This window comes from Lepeophtheirus salmonis, chromosome 12 (genome assembly GCF_016086655.4).
Source record: "Lepeophtheirus salmonis chromosome 12, UVic_Lsal_1.4, whole genome shotgun sequence".
NCBI classification, from domain to species: domain Eukaryota; kingdom Metazoa; phylum Arthropoda; class Copepoda; order Siphonostomatoida; family Caligidae; genus Lepeophtheirus; species Lepeophtheirus salmonis.
The window spans coordinates 2,374,981-2,393,505 of record NC_052142.2 but is presented as its reverse complement, the minus strand read 5'-3'; the positions used below and the strand labels follow the sequence as shown (position 1 = coordinate 2,393,505).

General features: G+C 30.0%; 1 protein-coding gene and 1 long non-coding RNA gene across 10 annotated transcripts in view; one reads left to right on the top strand and one right to left on the bottom strand.

The window, feature by feature from the left end:
- Window positions 1–3,842: 3,842 nt before the first annotated feature.
- On the bottom strand, window positions 3,843–5,894 carry LOC139906881 (uncharacterized). Of its 2 annotated transcripts, XR_011783008.1 has the most exons (3): window positions 4,283–5,782; window positions 4,091–4,230; window positions 3,843–4,027 (listed from the first exon to the last, which is right to left on the bottom strand). It is a non-coding gene; the product is annotated as an uncharacterized lncRNA (long non-coding RNA). The 2 variants fall into 2 exon arrangements; XR_011783007.1 differs by having other exon boundaries at window positions 4,091–5,894.
- A 2,439-nt stretch (window positions 5,895–8,333) lies between these two features.
- The window catches only part of LOC121127119 (dorsal-ventral patterning protein Sog), a 148,965-nt gene continuing 138,773 nt past the window's right edge, over window positions 8,334–18,525 (top strand). For 2 of the 8 annotated variants that reach the window (XM_071891836.1, XM_071891838.1), the window contains exons 1-3: window positions 8,334–8,508; window positions 8,581–8,806; window positions 9,182–9,381. Coding sequence is in view for 4 of the 8 variants with exons in the window: in XM_071891833.1 (XP_071747934.1) it covers window positions 9,847–10,009; window positions 16,701–16,877 (340 nt within the window). In the remaining 4 variants the exon portion in view is untranslated. Of the gene's footprint in view, window positions 8,807–9,181; window positions 9,382–9,638; window positions 10,010–16,700; window positions 16,878–18,525 lie in introns of those variants that run through there. The other 6 variants (XR_011782288.1, XM_071891833.1, XM_071891835.1 and 3 more) reach the window with 4 other exon arrangements.

The window sequence follows — 18,525 nt, the reverse complement described above, 5'->3', positions numbered from 1 at the left end:
TGAGAGAAAAAATGAGGCCATATTTGGAATTAGGGGATCAAACTCTATTAAATAAAGCATATACTGATGAAGTACCATTTTTGCTGTTGGACAGTCTAATCTTAAAGAAATTAAAATACAACGCTGTTCCAATCAAATTTAATGTAACTTTTCATAAGATTTAGTAATATGGAAGTCAAAGAAATCAAATTGATGCAAGATATGGAGACTGAAACAAATGATCACTTAGAAAGAAACGTCGGGCCTAATGGCATCACTCTCTTTTTGGGATGATGATAAATTCTTAAAATTTTCGGATTTAGAGGAAATTAAGAATATTACTGTTTACTGTATTGGGAATACTTCTCGTTCAATCTTATTGGAAAAAAAAAATTGAATTGCAACAATCTTTTATGATAATATAAGTTTGTTGAGCTCCATGACGAATTACGGATCCGACAATGATCCACATGGCAAAAGACAAATAAATAATTGGCATCGGAAATCTTTAAAGTATTTAATTTTTTTTATTAAAATATATGATGAATAAATATATAGACATTTCATTATAGTTGTTGGCATGCTCATTTCAGTTTCATACTCTTCTTAACTCAAACTTGTTTTATTAATTAGCATGAATACTAAAATAATATATCATTCTTGTCATTCGAGTGGCATAGAGATCCATAGATGTCCATAGTACATATTTTTTCAGAGTCGAAGTTATCAAGCTTCTAAGTCCAATTTCTCATGCTCCGAGATGAGACTAAGTTATGATATTTCTAACCTAAGTCGTCACTGAGTCCGATATAATTCCATTAAAATAATTTTTTTTATTAAAAATCAACTATAACGCCATTTCTTTGAAGGTACCCTCACTGTAAGCTGGAGTATATTACTTGATAGGGGTGGAGAATTTTCAACCAATTCGTCAATTTGCACGATATATGTGAATTCCAAGTTATTTCCTCTTGTTTCCACAATTGAACAGGAATAGCACTTCTTTTGATGTTTTAGACTTGATGAACAGGTTATTTATCGACACGTATAAGAGTTACTTGTGTATGTTTAATCTATTTGAACACTAGTTGACGCTGCAAATTTGAAAATGACGTCCCAAATCATAATAAACATAACTTATTAATAATAAATAAACTTAATGAAAAAATAAAATTTTTAGAAATATATCTTAATAATTTATTTATGTAGTTTAATAATTATTAATTCAGTAATAATTTCTATTTACAAAGATGTAAATACTAATTTATAGCATAACTATTAAATATTTATAAACATTCTTGCAAATTCTTTTTAATTTTACACTTTTTGTTATGATGTCTTCTCTAAGTAGAGAATTTATCTTTTTTAAATAATGTATATTATCATTCTTTCAAGCTCTTAATCGACATGATATATAGTCCATAGTAGCACTTAAAGATTTATTTTTTATTGCTGAAAAAATACCAATAAGTTCTTCAGCGCCCATGCTGTGGGACCTTGCCGACGTAATTTATTCCTTCAATCTTTCAGATAAGTTTTCAATGTCTAATTCAAAATTATTTTTATATTGCCTCTCTAAAACAACTATAGCGGAAGAAATACATACTTTCATCATATCATTAAAGGAATAATTAATTTCAATTCTTTAAAGTTTACGAAAGGTGCTCTCCATAACTAATGGTTCTCCAAAAAAATCATTATTTGATTTAGAAATCGATGTAGGATGTAATAAACTCTTTTTTAATCGTTCGAACACTTCTTTCACTATATAAATTGCATTAAGATTGTTCAATTGATTATCATATGAGTTGTAAAATTTCTTCATCCATTTCCCCGTCAGAAGTTTGCCTATCACAGCTAGGATATGAAGTTGGGTTAAACAAGTAGGGTTATTACAATCTTCATAAATTGAATGTTCCAGTCTTTCGATATCTTTTGATATTCCATATCTTGATTTGCATATTTCCTTCAACTTTCGTGAAGATTTTATTGCATTATAGTTTCCAAATGTTACATAGACATAAAGAATGTGTCCATTTCTGAGATCCTGGTTTGACTATAAAAATGAGTTAAAATGCTGAAAAATAAACGTTTTAGCGATTCCAGTCTTTTAATTAGCACTTTCAGGCACTTGCATCTTCTTAGAAGGAGACATCCTTCAATTATATCAAAGCCTTCGTAATAAATGGAAAAAAATCAAACTAATTCAACTTAAATAATTATGACCCTAGATTGCAGACGACCTGAGGGTCAATAACCAGTATAAAGTATTACTATCAAATTTACAGTAGTCTATAGGATAAGTCATGAATATTTTAAAGAAGGTAAATATTCCTCTTAAAAATATGAATAGAGTTATTTAAGGAAAAATGCGCTTTACAATTTTTCTTTTACAAAAATACAGATGCTGATTTAAAATACAACGTTAGTATCCTTGTATATAATATCCCAGGATATAACGTATTTTATTCATCTACTTGATGGACTATTAACAAAGTTTTAGATCGGTTGTCATCGATAATCATGTTACCATTCTATAAGAAATATGGGTTTTTAAATTAAAATTGCTTAGGAATATTTAAATACCTTAAACTTGCCCCATTTTCAATGTTGATCAAAGGAACATTTTCTTACTCTGATTTATTACTCGCTTGTGACCGAAGTAAAAGGGATAAGACTGCATTTTGTTTAAAATGCCGACTAGATTTTCCTCTCAAGTCAGCCACTCAGATATCTTTTGACTTGAAGAATTTTTTCAGCAGATCTTCAGTGGTTTTATAACATAACTCTATTTTTTTAGGAATGATTCTGCCAGCATTTTTGAATGTGTTGATTCCCAGTTCTTATTTTTTTTACAATAATTTTGCTACTCCTTTGACACTTGATTTTTTGACATTTTTTTGTATTAGACTTAGGAGCTGTATACTTATTCGTATCTCTTGGTGGAACAAATTTTCCTTCCTCCATTTCTTTGCTATTTTCTCTTTAGCAATTGTTATTTCCAATTTAATTTTCGCTGTATTAATCTCTTCGTTTTCTTGGTCATAATTAAAGTTGATAATATTGTAGAGAAAAACGCGTGCAGGGAGAAGGGGGGGAAAATACATATGGTATCATTGTTAAAAATACTGATGTGATTAGCATCTGCCTGCTTTATTATGATTTTTGAGGGTATAACGAAAGTATTTATTAGCAAAATGTTTAATGAAGATATACTATTTATAATTGACTTAGACGTTTTTTATCCGTTACAGTAGATTTTATAACGTCACACTTCATGGAATTGTAATTCATTATGACCCTTATTCTCAAAATAATAGCTAATGAAACGACAAAGTAGAGTATTTCGAAATATATTTGAAGTTCCAAGTTTAAAAAAGAAGCCTTTAACAAATATAATCTATATAATAAAAAATATACCATCATACATTTATTTAAATATACAAAATTAAACAATTGGAATCATATAACTAATAACAATAAATTATATATATAGAATATTGAAATAACAGATTGATCCAAATAATAATTTCTTGTTCTGACACCGGAATCCAGTTAAATATGGCATAACTTTAGGTTGAAAAGCACAAGCGAGACGTGGAGTTTAATCATAAAGATAATCACCCCTCTCTTCTTCATGTGGAAGTTGCTATATACAACTGTGTACAGGATAGATATATATCTACCAATGAGATCTAACTAATTATGAATAATAAAGTAAATGTCAAAATCATAAAATTAGACAATAAATATACTAATAAAAAAATGTTAGAAATAAATCCATCTTAAAGATTTAGAGCAAAAGCTAATTATGTAGTAATGTCCGGCGATATTACTCTTTATTAAGAGCATCAAAAAAAAGGTATTTTCCCCGTTATTTATGCTTATATAACAACATACTATTATCATGAAGGATATACACAATTGCTAATTATAATGCTACACCCAATGTAACTACCCCCGTTGTTGTGACCATTTAAGCAGTTGTTTTGGCCTCTTATGAGTTTTCTGAACACCATTTCTTGGAGCATATCAACCATAGCTAAGCCTTAAGTGATAAAAAAAGTAATATTTATTGACTATGTAATATTGGAAAACCTAATTATCATACCCAAGTCTTTAAGTGAAGAAACTGGTCTCAGACAAATTAGTTGTGAATCATCCAAAGCTATTACCCCCGTTGTTGTGACCATTTAAGCAGTTGTTTTTGCTATTCAATGAGGTGTGTACCATAATTTTTGATATGTTTAGCTAAAATAGAATTATATTTTATGGTTAGATTTAAAAAAAATTGAATAGTTACTGTTAGAAAGTACAAAATTCAGAGTTCCATTTCAAAATTAGTAAATATTTTATACTTTTTACTGATAACTTGATCGTCATTTGGTGTGGATGACTCAAAACATTTTATATGTATTTCTATAAATGACATCAGTACCAATATCCTCCATTAATTTAATGATTCTTCCTCGGGAGGGGATAGGATTACCCGTGTATTTCTCCATAAATTTTTTGAACATAGATGATTAGCAATGGATAAGGTTATATTAAATGCAATAAGCATCTTTGTGAGATCAGAGTTAAAGTCTGACTTGATGTATTCATCATTAACTTGATTTTTTAGATGAATATCCATGCTCTTGATATGAGATGAGGATAATGAGTGGCGTGTAATTCTAGATATTGGACTAAAGCCACATTTATATCGAAAAATGCGACAAACCATCTGTTTCTCATCCGGTAAGTATTTTCCAAATTCCTGGGCCTCCATTTTCAGAAATCCAGACAGAAGTGCGATGTTGTTTTAGGCATTTTATTCAGTTCTCTATCGACTATCACCATCTAATATTATATTAATATTGAATAATAAAGGCGGGAATTATAACATTCTTGATTGATAGAAGAAGATGTATATTATTTAATCAATGATGCCATAAGTATTTCTTCTCTTCTCCTCGTACGCTTTTCTATTCTTACCAAAATTATCACCTTTAGTCATAATATTGAAATAATTTTTCCCATAACGGGAGGGTTTTTAACTCTTACTCTACTGCTACTTTTTCTTCTTGAGTTGGGATTATGTGTTCCCAGTTCTCAGAAATTTATCTATTCGAGTGGAATTTCATATATTATCCATATTTTGACACTTTTTTTCTTATAATAAAAGGATCAATATATTAATTTATGTAACATTTAATATTTGATAGAGGTTGAGAATTTATAAGCAATTCGTCTATTTGTACGATCTATGTAATTTTCAAGTTGTTTCTTCTTGTTTCACAATTGACCAACAATAGCACTTCTTTGGATGTTTTAGACTTGATGAATAAGTTATTCATCGAGACGTATGAGCTGACTAAGTTTTAAAGCACTTTTTTTATTTTGATAAGATTTCGTCTACTATCTCTGAGTTGAGTGGGATTGTTGGCCACGAAGGTCGTATTCCGTTGTTATTTTAATTTAAGGAAGTATCACATCATATAGTGAATTAAATATCACTATGATTAATTGGATTTAATTAGAGTGTCGTTAGGCTTCAAAGAACCAAGAGTACTCTTTTAGGTATTAAAAATATTTTTGTAATCTAATTAATCCAAATTTTGATTGAGACACCTCAATCTAACATAGTTTGTTAGTTGGCCGACGGATCGTAAAAGGATTTAAACCTGTCCATTAATCTTGATAATATAATTGAAGTTTAATCACCTTTTATATATATAAAACTAAATTGACTTATATTAAAAACTAAATAATGATTATTTATTCTTTTCTCTGTATAGGTATATTCTTAGATTTAAAAAAAATATATATAAATTTAAAAACAAAACAAAAATAAAAAACTGAAATTAAATTAATGTTTTGTTTATTATTAATTACAAATAAACATAATATTTTATATGATAAATAGTCTATATCTGTAATAAACCTTTCGTATGGTTACCATTACAACAAAAAATCAAAAAATTAATTTCATAATTCGTCTTACAAACTTTAATTCCTTCATCTAAAATAAAATAACACCAACTATAAAGGTTTCCTTCAAATATATTTCTATTATACTACTAAAAAATACATTAAGATTAACTTAAGATTATAAGCAATACGTTGTTTGACAGTTTTTGGAACTTTTATCTAACATTGGTGAAATTTCGTGTTACAAGAGAAAAAATTCCTCTTCTTATGAAACAAAATTAGCTAGAAATAGGAAAAACTATTTTTGTCCTTTTCACGTAATTTTTTTCAAAGTTGATTTCTAATGATTACTTCACATTTATTTCTGAAGTTAAAACAAAATTTTTAGAAACAAAATACTAAAGGTGGGGTTACTAAAGTGCTTAAATACTCATATAGCACGCATAATTTCTCCCTTTTTATTAATATTATTTTTAATAAATTTCCATGCATTTCTGAATTAGACACTCTTGACTCATACTATACAATTTCATTAATTTTTTTCTTCATAGAATGTTAATATTTAATACATATATTTTGATATCTAGATGGTCTTTTTAATTGTATTTTTTTTCTTGAAATCTATTTCCATTTATTTATTTGGCCTATACCACTATGTAACAAAATGAAGGTTTTGGAGGGACAACAGGCTGAACCTCACAATTATTATTGTTATTGAAGCCATAAAATACGAAAAATGACCATTATAACTTTCAACCTCGAAAGATTTAGTCTTTAAAGCTTTTTAAAAAATATAAAGTTTTAAGGGTATAGTTACGATTCAGTGTCATATTTCGCCTTGAAAAAACTATATAAAGGAAAAAAAATTAAATAACAAATCGATACCAACATTTCAGTATTTCAAAAATGAACAATTTTTTTAATTTATTTTGATTACAATTAATAAAAAATGTATATAACCACCAAAAAATGGAGTAAAATGAAGGACATTACTTAAAAGCTAATATCTTTTTTGTTTTCTCTTCAAGTGATTTATATACATATTTCCCCCAAAAATTTATTGTAATTTATAATCAAGCAACCTACCCAGTTTTTTTTATTTAAATTTCTAAATAAATAGTAAAAACTAAATTGACCAAATAATCAATCAAAATCTACCTTTTTTAAATTGAAATATAAAGTATTTTCTATAACTTCAGGTGGAATATAAATCACTTTAATAGAAAATAAACAAGAAATTTGTGTAATTGTTTTATTAAGTTACAAATAAATTTTCAATTATTTATTTTAGAATGCATGGCCTTTAGCTAATTTCAAATTTGTTGTTTTAAGTTTATTTGATAACATGTTTGAATATTATAATGATAACAAAGATTTCAGATAATTTGTCGTTATATTTTATTTTCAGACTATGCCACGAATTTTATAATTTAGGAAGATAGAGGGCATTATGAAAGAGATAATGAGGATTCCAACAGTTCTTTAAATATTTGATTAGAAATGAAAAGTACTTTTTTTGAACCTAAGATTGAAAGTTACAATAAGGAAATAAATGATAATAATATTTCAATATTAACCAATATTCTTTTCTAATGTAAAAAGTAAAACTTATAGTAAGATCTTATTGCATATTCAACAGTATCAGTTTTTAAACAATCAAACAGAAACCCTATAAAAATAATTTTTACTACATAATTGTATGTAAAGAACTTAATATGAGGAATCAAATAGCGAAGTTGTAAATATTCATTGAGCTCCTTATATGTGTAAATATTAATATAGTATCGTAAAATAATAAGTAAATGTAAATTGTTTAATTATGTTTTTAAATTGTACATCATTCAGGTATACTTATCATAATTCAATTTTTCGAAATTTAGATGATTTTTTTTCACCTCTAATATTTAATCCTGCATTGAATAATAATAAACACAAATCGTCAAAAATATATAATTAATCATGGTTAGTTATTAATCTGTAAAGCTCTCCTTATGTTAATCATCCATCACTACACGTCAAGAAGTAACTTATGAATGAACTATATTCTTATTCTCTTGAAAATTTTTGATACTAAACGATAAAAGATCTTCGCTTTCTTCATGAGCCGTTCCTTGGTCACAAAGGAAACCTATTCCGAGAAACTTCTTTTACATTACGGTTTAAATGAAATTGAGGAAAGCCAGTCTAAACTCATCTTCGAACAAATAGAAATAGGGAAACTGATAGGAGACGAATAAAGGGATTATTCTTTTCTTGTGAAAACATAATATATGAAGTCGTTTGGGGGAATAATTAATTAAACGATGGGCATAATCTGACTAAATCAAAGAATATTTTTTTAGCTACTTTTTTTGAAAATTTCAAGTTACTTCATAACGATGATAATAATAATAAAAAGGGAGAAAATATGCTTGTTAAATTGTGCGTATGCACTTCAGTGAACTCATCATTACCCACGGAGAAATACAAAAAATGATTGTTAATGTAAACCCATGTATTTCCAGAAAATGTGTGCAGTCTCAATGAATAGAGTGCTCCTTGGATGGTTATAACGAAAAGATTCCTTTAGAGTCCGTCTAAAAAGGATATTTAAATTTCTATCGATTGGAGTAATCAGTAATGTTTTTTTTTATCTTTTATGTTTTTTATATCACATAACACTGGTAATTGTATATAATTGCCTTATAGTGATATGCTTCGAACTTGTGAGTAAATCACATTGATTTGACGGAACCGTTCCAATTTTATCTGCAGCTCCTCTCTTTTTTCTAATTTTCATACATTTTTCATTTTTTTCTTGAAGAAGAAGAAATTTTAAGAAAATACTGAAAAAAAAAAGGTTTTGTCAAATGTTTCTCAAAAATAAAAGAAGCTATTACAGTGAAGATGGACTGACGGATAATATTAATAAAAAGTAAGAACTTATTCGCGCTAAATGAGTGTGCAAACACTTTAGTGAATTCACTTTTAGACAAGAAATTGGAGGAGTAGTGGCGCTTGTTCTAAGGCTTCAATGTTAATGCACTCTGTTTTCTATAAGGAAGTGTAATAGATTAGCATTTTTTTAAATTTTCTTAATTTTTAACTAATTTTTGTATTTTCACAATATAATCTTCAATACAGTCAATATTGTATTGTATTGTCAATATAGGGAATTACCCTCAGCTTTGAGAGTAGCGAATATATTAAGCAAATCCAAACATCTTTTGAATTTTGAATGCATATTTATGTAATAGTTGTTTTGTTTAGAGGTTTTGCTAAATTCGAGTTTACTCATCATTTATTACAGGAACAATACCAAAAAAACGCAAATGAAGCTGAAATCTCAAATTTCTTCTATTCTCATGCCCTTATCATATTATTTAACAAGAATTGCAAGGTTGTGTTATATTTTAATTAAAATCAATCGGTGAAAAACTATAAACAACAAAATGGAGATGTACAAACTTTTTTGTTCTCATCAGTGAACTGACTTTTAAGCTTAATCAGGTATATTGACAACATATATTCATAAAAACTTCGCATAAATAAATTATTTACTGGCTGATATTTCTTTTAGATATACTGTTATTTTAACTAATACAATATAAATATTAAAATTGAGCTGAATTAGTCATGTAAATGCAATCATTATCCTTATATAGAGGAAATATATAACTTAGATACAAACGAGTTAGATATTTTGTAAAAATGAAAAAAATATTCGAGGGATGTTCCAAAATATAATCTTTAAAAAAATCTATTGATATGCTAGTTGTTGTCGTTTTTGCAGGCAAGCTTTTTCTAATAAAAATAAGCACATAGTGCTATATTTTTCTATGTTCTCATATTTAACATAAATTACAAGTTAGTATAATTGGAAAATATTGCATAAATAAACATGCGTTTTCGTCATTATAAAACTGAAAATTAAAAGGAATGTTTATTAATTTCTGAATATTTAATTAGTGAAAAATGAAGATTATTCTAAAAACTCAGATATTTTTAATTTTGTTGTTAAATATTATATCTGCTGTTCGTAATTCAAATCGAAGACGAAGTCAATCTCGTATTCTCATACAAGAATTTAAAGGATTAAATGCAATAAAATATTCTGACTTAAAAAAAAAAGCTTCAGGTGAGATTTTACCTATATACTTGTATATACTTCTAAAAATATATATTGTTTACGTACATACATTACTTAATAATACAACTACAGTACTTATGTAGTTATTGTTACCATCCAAAAAATGAATACGTTTTATGTACATTTATGTAGATATAGATGTAGACATTTGAATTCATATTGTGTTTTATTAATCATTTTAATTGTTATCAATTAATGCAAAGAAATTAGTTGTCGAACGCTATATTAAGAAATTAAAAATTAATCGATTGAAAATATATTTAAAAATATTTTTGAATATAAAATTATATAAACATTTATTTTATTGCACTATTGTTTTTTTGTTAGATTGAGCATAAATAATCATTATATAAGTTAATAACTTTTTCTCAGAAATTTCGAAAATATTTTACCTTACAAATTAAGAAAAAACACTAAAAAACTCCATAATAGGCGTTGAAATGTAAGAATAATTTTCATAGTGTAAATAATATGAGAAGTAAAAAGTTTTTTTGCTTTTTTCCCTTTTCTTTGGCAATAAAATTAAAATAAATAAATGAAATTAAGATGCCAGTCCTATTCGACGATTTCCATTTTTTTATCAACATTTTAGATTATTGGTCAACCAGATCGTGCCTCATCTTCGACGTCCATATTTCCAGAACGGAATTGTTGGAACAATGGCTTTGCTGTTGTATTCGATACAGTATTGGGTCCATAAACAGCACTTTTTTAGCACCTGTTCTATATTTTCACCTTAGTCGTAGTGATGCTGGATAATGTATCGAATTTTCTCTTTTTTTACTTCTATTTTACTCTTCTTGGCTTCACCAATCACAAAACTTTAAATCAACTTTTTTTAAAGTGTACTCCTAATCTATAACCATACTTTTAGCATTTTTTTATTAATGAATTCATCGTGAGAAATAGCTCACAAAAAACATCTAGCAAAGAACGCTCATAACTTTTTACTTGACCTAATATATCAATTTTTACTGGATTTCTGAACTTTTTCTTCAAAAAGAAAAAGAAAAAAAGGTCAAAGATCTCATGTAACGGTGGGTTACCACATATACCATGAGTAACCACGTAATAAGTGTATAATGTATTAAAAATTAATTTATACATTATTGTAATCCGATGTGGATGTGTATAACAAATTAATAAAAGGAGGGAATAATTTGCTAATCTTAAATTAATTGGCTAAAACTTAATAAAAGGCATAAAATTTAAACAATGACAAAAAAATATATTTATTGAAAATGAAGGTAAGCCGTTAACTTCTTCATTCTTCTAGAGTAAACTGACTCAGGTCATGTCAAAGATATAAACAATAAAAATCAAAGTGATATAACTAAATTTAAAAAAATATCCATAACGTTGTTAAAAATATTAGTAAAAATTCTGAAAATTTCATTGTGGAAATGGAGCATCTGATATAAGGAATGAAGATAAGAAAGATGAAATAGGTAAGGTGATCAGGTGAAAAATGTAATATTAGGTAGATTTTTGATGGAGCATCGGTCAAAGGGGCAAAGTAGACTATGAGATTATAGTTCCACTTTGCCTTTTCGCTATTCCCTATCCCCCCTTTGCCTTTTTGAATTTTTGATGGATTAAATCTGCCTTTTGCCTGATTGTGTCACTTTTGTGCGTGACTCCCTAGTTAAACTAAAGATGCTGTTGATCTCTGTTCCATTGATTCAAAAAACCTCAATATGCTTATTCGTACGAATTACGATTTACTTAACCGATAAAGGGAGGTGAGAGGAGGAAACAGTTGGAACTACGTTGAAAGACATTTCATTCACAGTGATTTCGATGGATCTTTCGTACGAAGTGCTCAGAAATGGGATTGTTAATAAATGCTAATTATGTACTTAAAATAGAGAGGTTTTGTGATTTTTGCCTGTATATTCCGATTCTCATGTCCTTTTTGCATAAGTAAACGGTAATAAACATTTCTCAAATCTTTCATCAAGAGTGAGCAGGAAGCAAAAACGCAGAGGATCTCATACCTTCTGGATGCCAAAATTGAGGTAGTAGAGATTATGGGCATTGTGAAGTGCTCCAGGAGCCTCATTTTCAAGATGGCTAATATGAAAAGACCTCTCAAGGAAAGAAAGAAGTGGAAGACACAAATTGAAAAGGTATCATGAGTTTCTGGGGTACCTGATGAGGAAGCCAAGGAGGACCCCACTAAATCCACAAATCGCCTCTCTAACGATTTTGAGGTGAACAACGTGACAATTAGGAGACTGTGAAGGAGGACTTGGAGTTGTCCTCTTACACAAGGACCCCACGCCATCTGTTGACGGACACTCTGAAGGAAAGTAGACTGTAGAGGTGCAAGAAAGATCTTGCGTGGATCAAAGCAAATGGATCCACGGCAAAAAAATTCTCTGACGAGGAGATTTTCACCGTTGACTAGGTCTACAACCGTTGGAACGACCGTTGGTTTGGGGGATCACCAGAGAATGTCAAAGGGAGTTCTATAGAAAACATTCGGTCGAAACAATGGTCCTGAGGGTCATGGCGTCAGGCGGCAAAAAGATGCCTCCCTTCTTTTTTAAGGCTGGGGAAAAAATCGGCCAGGAGGCCTACTACAACGTGCTGAGGTTCACTATACTGTCATAGCTCAAGGCCACCTACCCAGAGGAATATTTTGTGTGAATCCAAGATGGTGCACCCTCACACACAACGGGCAAATGCAAGAAGTTCTGCACCGACAACATGGCTGATTTTTGTACTTGTACATGTGGCCATCATCTTCGCCGGATTTGAACCCATTGGACTTTGCTGTGCAGGGCACTTTGGAGAAGGAGACTAAATGAGCATGTCACCCGAACATGGACTCCCTGAAGGCCGCTATTGTGAAGGAGTTGAACAAATTGCTGATGTCTAAGATCTGGGAGGAATTCCAGAATCTGCCAATGGAGACTTCAATTAGACCTACTCCCGTTTCTGAGGTGGAGTCGAGACGTTATTGACGCCTTCATCTTTCATTTAGCATTGGTTTTTATAAAAATGAAATGATTATTTTAGGAGAAAATCCATTTTAAAAATATTCATGTTGGATATTAAATAGAGGTTGCAACCTGTAGTTACGTAAATAAAAAGAGATCCTTAGGAATGATAAAACAAAGAAAAAATAAATTTTAATCAAAAAACAAACCTATTCTTTCTAAAATAAGTCATTCAGCCCACGTTTTCCTTCCGGACCCTGTATATAAAAGGTAAATGATTCGCAAAAGAATTTAATTCAAAATTTAAATAATATGTCCATGCTTGATTTTTTTACGTGGATGCATGCTAAATATAAAAATTAATGTGAAATTTGAAAATTGAATATTGGATGCAGTTCACACTGAGGAATCATTACGTTTGTTTTTAAGCTAGTTGGTGACTAAAAGTGCAAAAATCACTATTTCAATAAATTTGAATGGTACACAATCCAAATCTTTTCTAAGGACTCTTAGTTTAGTGTTTAAACCTTTACCAAAGGAAAAGTGACATACTTCTTTCAAAATATTATTAATAATTCATAAAAAGATATAGTATCTATGTTTCATATTCTGATGATTTGGTATTTTTTTTTATTCTTGATGAAGTAGGTACAAGTGTATTGCAGATTTTTTTTTAAATCAAAATTGAGGTCATAAGAAATTTAAATATTCTACTTTTTACTTTATTTTTAGAATATTCATACTTCAAAATAGTTTAGTACCAAATTTCAAGAGGTAAGCTTTTTTTAGATAAAAAAATTACAAGAAAAAGTAGAGTCTGCTAATAAAAAATTAAAGCAATGTTGAAAATTTTGTCCTAAAATGCAATGAGACGAGTATCTATATCTAATGAACGACTCATAATTATGAGCTGAAATTTGGCTCCCTTAGTTTACTCATAAATTTGAGTTTGTGTGCCAAAAATCTCTGAATGTGAGAGGTTATGGTGTTTTTTTTCATTTATTTTGTTCGATTTGACATGAAATGACTCTGAAATCAATTGTCATTATTTTTCATAAACCTTTTTTCATTTTGACGGACTCAATAGCAGCTGGAATATTTCGGAAATTGTCAGATATATTCGTAATTGTAAAAACCCTTATTGCTTTGAACCCAACACCCTGTTCAGTATGAGTTATACTTGCCTTGCTAAAACTCTATTCAAAATTCGATGTACTTGGTTCGGAATAATCAATAGATTCCAGTCATAAAACATAGTTATATCACCTTTTTTGAGGATTAGGGGAAATCATACCTTGAGTTTGATTCCAAGACTGGGAAGATATGGAATTACTTCATCCGAATACAAGGTAAAGATTGTCCTTTTAATATTATAGGATCAAGAAGACAATTATTATTGTAAAATTTGTAAATATATTACAGTATATTATAGGATGAGAATATATAATAATAATGTAATGTTTTAGTGGAAGAAATTAACTAATTGAGCATCATACTATCTTCCGTTTGTTATCTTAGAACTGTCTTAAAATAACCTCTTCGACAATTTTAAAATTAATTACTATTGTATTAAATATTGAGGCAGGGAATTTTCGTGGTGTTTTGCAAATAATGAAATTTATCCTCATATATTTTCCAATTTCCGAAATAAATAATTTAATTTCAAGTGATATTCTAATCGATACTCTTTTAATTAGGTTGGAATAAATACTTACCTAGAACTCTTTATTCTTCGACAGATACCATCTCATTACATCACTACACTGTCACATGTAGGTATTATATTTTCGAGTAATTTCCATGGACATTCAATGCATTGATGGGTGATTTGTCCAGTTCAAATTTTTGAATAGAGTTGATAATCGAAATAGCTTTCTTTTTGACACCTGCACACTCTTGCATTGTGGTCTCTCTTACCACATCTTGTGCATTTGACACTTTTGTAGACCAAAATTTTCATTCTTATGAGGAAATTAGAAACCACACTTCCTACACAATCTTTCTTGGCTCTTGTTCCACGATCTCCTACCGTTTTTATTTTTCATTCTTTGATATATATTGACTCCACTTGACTTTGTATTTGCATTAATACTAAATTATTTTATTATTCTTTGTATATACTTCACATATTTTAATTTCAGCATCAAATAACCTCAATTGTGCTTCTCTACAGTTTGGTCACTTTGATCTCTTTATTGAATATTCTTTCAAATATGAGTTAGACTTATATCTTAGATCCAACCATGCTTAGATATCCTTTTTAAGTACTATCGATTGCGCCATATATTGATGATTTTGATGCTCTTTAATTAACAGACAATCTATTTTGTATTACATAATTTTATCGAATATAGTATACATTTATATGTAGTTATTTATACGGAAATTATATATTAATAATATACAGTACTTTCCCTATGATGATATATATTCTTAGGGCTCACATTCACATTGTATTCTATGAAACTCAACTTCTTCCTCGCGTAGTATAAGTATTTCGAATATTAAGGGAAGGCCAATTTTAAGACTATTTCTCCATTATTGCTATAGTTGATAATATTGCAAAGAAAAACGCGTGCGAGGAGAAGGGAGGGGGGAGAAATACATATGGTATCATTATTTAAAATACTGATGTGATTATCAGTGAGAATCACATCAGTATTTATCAGTTGCCTGCTTTATTATGATTTTTAGGTTATAACGAAAGTATTTATTAGCAAAATGTTTAATGAAGATATACTACGTACAATTGACTTAGAAAAAAAAAAGTGGATGGAAAGAGACTTACAAGGGTGGAGAGGCCCCTTTCCACAGCAGCAATAAAAAAAAACCATCTCCTCCGTTGCAACACTGATTGAACTTTTTAGATTCTTTTGGCCCCCTACAGACTTCATACCAAAGGTGTGCATTGTCCGTCAGAGTAATACTAAGTTTAAGCTATTTCGTTTCAAAAATTCAAACAAATTTAGATTTAAACACTTAAGCTTTTTGCATTGTTTTATCTCTTTTTCGATATTATTATTAAGAGAGTATTTAAATTAATTGGCTTTAGAATAGGACAAAGAAAACCTTACATTTTGGGATTTTTCTTCTAACGGTGACATTAAGGATAAATGAAATCTGAAAGTAATCAGTTTATGTTATTTTTTTAAGTGGATTCATTCTTTTCCACGATATCAGAAAAGTTATCCCTCTACAAAAAATCATTGAGGAGAGTAATTTATTTAATAAACACAAATTCTTTTTTTTTAACGCACTTGACAATGAAAATGAAATTTAAAAAGATGTTATATATTCGGCATTTAGAGAAATGCAAAGCATGACACAAAAGACCATAAGAACATATAGGCTTGTGTTAGGCTAGAAGGCCTAACTTTGTGGGATTGAACTTATCAAAATAAAAATTTCTTAAAGGGCAGGACGTAGACTAGGAATGAATACGCTGGCTGATGTTCTTGAAATTCGTGAAACTCATCCAGTAGTGAAAATTAGCAAAAATTCCATATAACATTACTCTTTCAATCCAAGAGTCTACCGATAAAGTCAATATAATATATATATAGTTCGAAAGTGAGCAACTTCCTTGCTAAAGAAGGTTTTAAGTACGAGTTTGTGGAAGCAGCAAAGAAGAAAGACTGGGGTTTTTTAATTACATAAAGTCCGTTTGAAATCATATTTTTAGTCCAACCTTAATATACTAAACATATAGAATATAGTCAGTGTTTTCTTTATAGGGAAACACTTTAAAAACTCACGTTTTTTTGTGCAGAATGCAACAAAACAAAATAATTGTCAAAAGTATTCTTCAAGAATTTCTGATGGAATAATGGAATCCATCAGAAATGAGGTAGGAGAGAGGATTGAAAGGAGTCCCTCTTCAAACAAACTCATATACAGCTTCAAAGGAACCGGTAAACACTTTCTTTCACTAAAATAATTATTAGACTCTAAGCATTGTTCTTTATGGCATAGTATAAGAATGTTTACTCTTCTCATAAAAAAATTAAGGTAGCTCTTATCGAGTTAGGATTATATAATTAATTAACTAATTTTACAAACTTCAACCTTTAAACTGTAATTTTGTTTTTTGATTAAAATTTATTTTTTCTTTGTTTTATCATTCCTAAGGATCTCTTTTTATTTACGTAACTACAGGTTGCAACCTCTATTTAATATCCAACATGAATATTTTTAAAATGGATTTTCTCCTAAAATAATCATTTCATTTTTATAAAAACCAATGCTAAATGAAAGATGAAGGCGTCAATAACGTCTCGACTCCACCTCAGAAACGGGAGTAGGTCTAATTGAAGTCTCCATTGGCAGATTCTGGAATTCCTCCCAGATCTTAGACATCAGCAATTTGTTCAACTCCTTCACAATAGCGGCCTTCAGGGAGTCCATGTTCGGGTGACATGCTCATTTAGTCTCCTTCTCCAAAGTGCCCTGCACAGCAAAGTCCAATGGGTTCAAATCCGGCGAAGATGATGGCCACATGTACAAGTACAAAAATCAGCCATGTTGTCGGTGCAGAACTTCTTGCATTTGCCCGTTGTGTGTGAGGGTGCACCATCTTGGATTCACACAAAATATTCCTCTGGGTAGGTGGCCTTGAGCTATGACAGTATAGTGAACCTCAGCACGTTGTAGTAGGCCTCCTGGCCGATTTTTTCCCCAGCCTTAAAAAAGAAGGGAGGCATCTTTTTGCCGCCTGACGCCATGACCCTCAGGACCATTGTTTCGACCGAATGTTTTCTATAGAACTCCCTTTGACATTCTCTGGTGATCCCCCAAACCAACGGTCGTTCCAACGGTTGTAGACCTAGTCAACGGTGAAAATCTCCTCGTCAGAGAATTTTTTTGCCGTGGATCCATTTGCTTTGATCCACGCAAGATCTTTCTTGCACCTCTACAGTCTACTTTCCTTCAGAGTGTCCGTCAACAGATGGCGTGGGGTCCTTGTGTAAGAGGACAACTCCAAGTCCTCCTTCACAGTCTCCTAATTGTCACGTTGTTCACCTCAAAATCGTTAGAGAGGCGATTTGTGGATTTAGTGGGGTCCTCCTTGGCTTCCTCATCAGGTACCCCAGAAACTCATGATACCTTTTCAATTTGTGTCTTCCACTTCTTTCTTTCCTTGAGAGGTCTTTTCATATTAGCCATCTTGAAAATGAGGCTCCTGGAGCACTTCACAATGCCCATAATCTCTACTACCTCAATTTTGGCATCCAGAAGGTATGAGATCCTCTGCGTTTTTGCTTCCTGCTCACTCTTGATGAAAGATTTGAGAAATGTTTATTACCGTTTACTTATGCAAAAAGGACATGAGAATCGGAATATACAGGCAAAAATCACAAAACCTCTCTATTTTAAGTACATAATTAGCATTTATTAACAATCCCATTTCTGAGCACTTCGTACGAAAGATCCATCGAAATCACTGTGAATGAAATGTCTTTCAACGTAGTTCCAACTGTTTCCTCCTCTCACCTCCCTTTATCGGTTAAGTAAATCGTAAACGGATTTTGTGCTGCAGGAGAATCTGTTGGTGTGTTACTC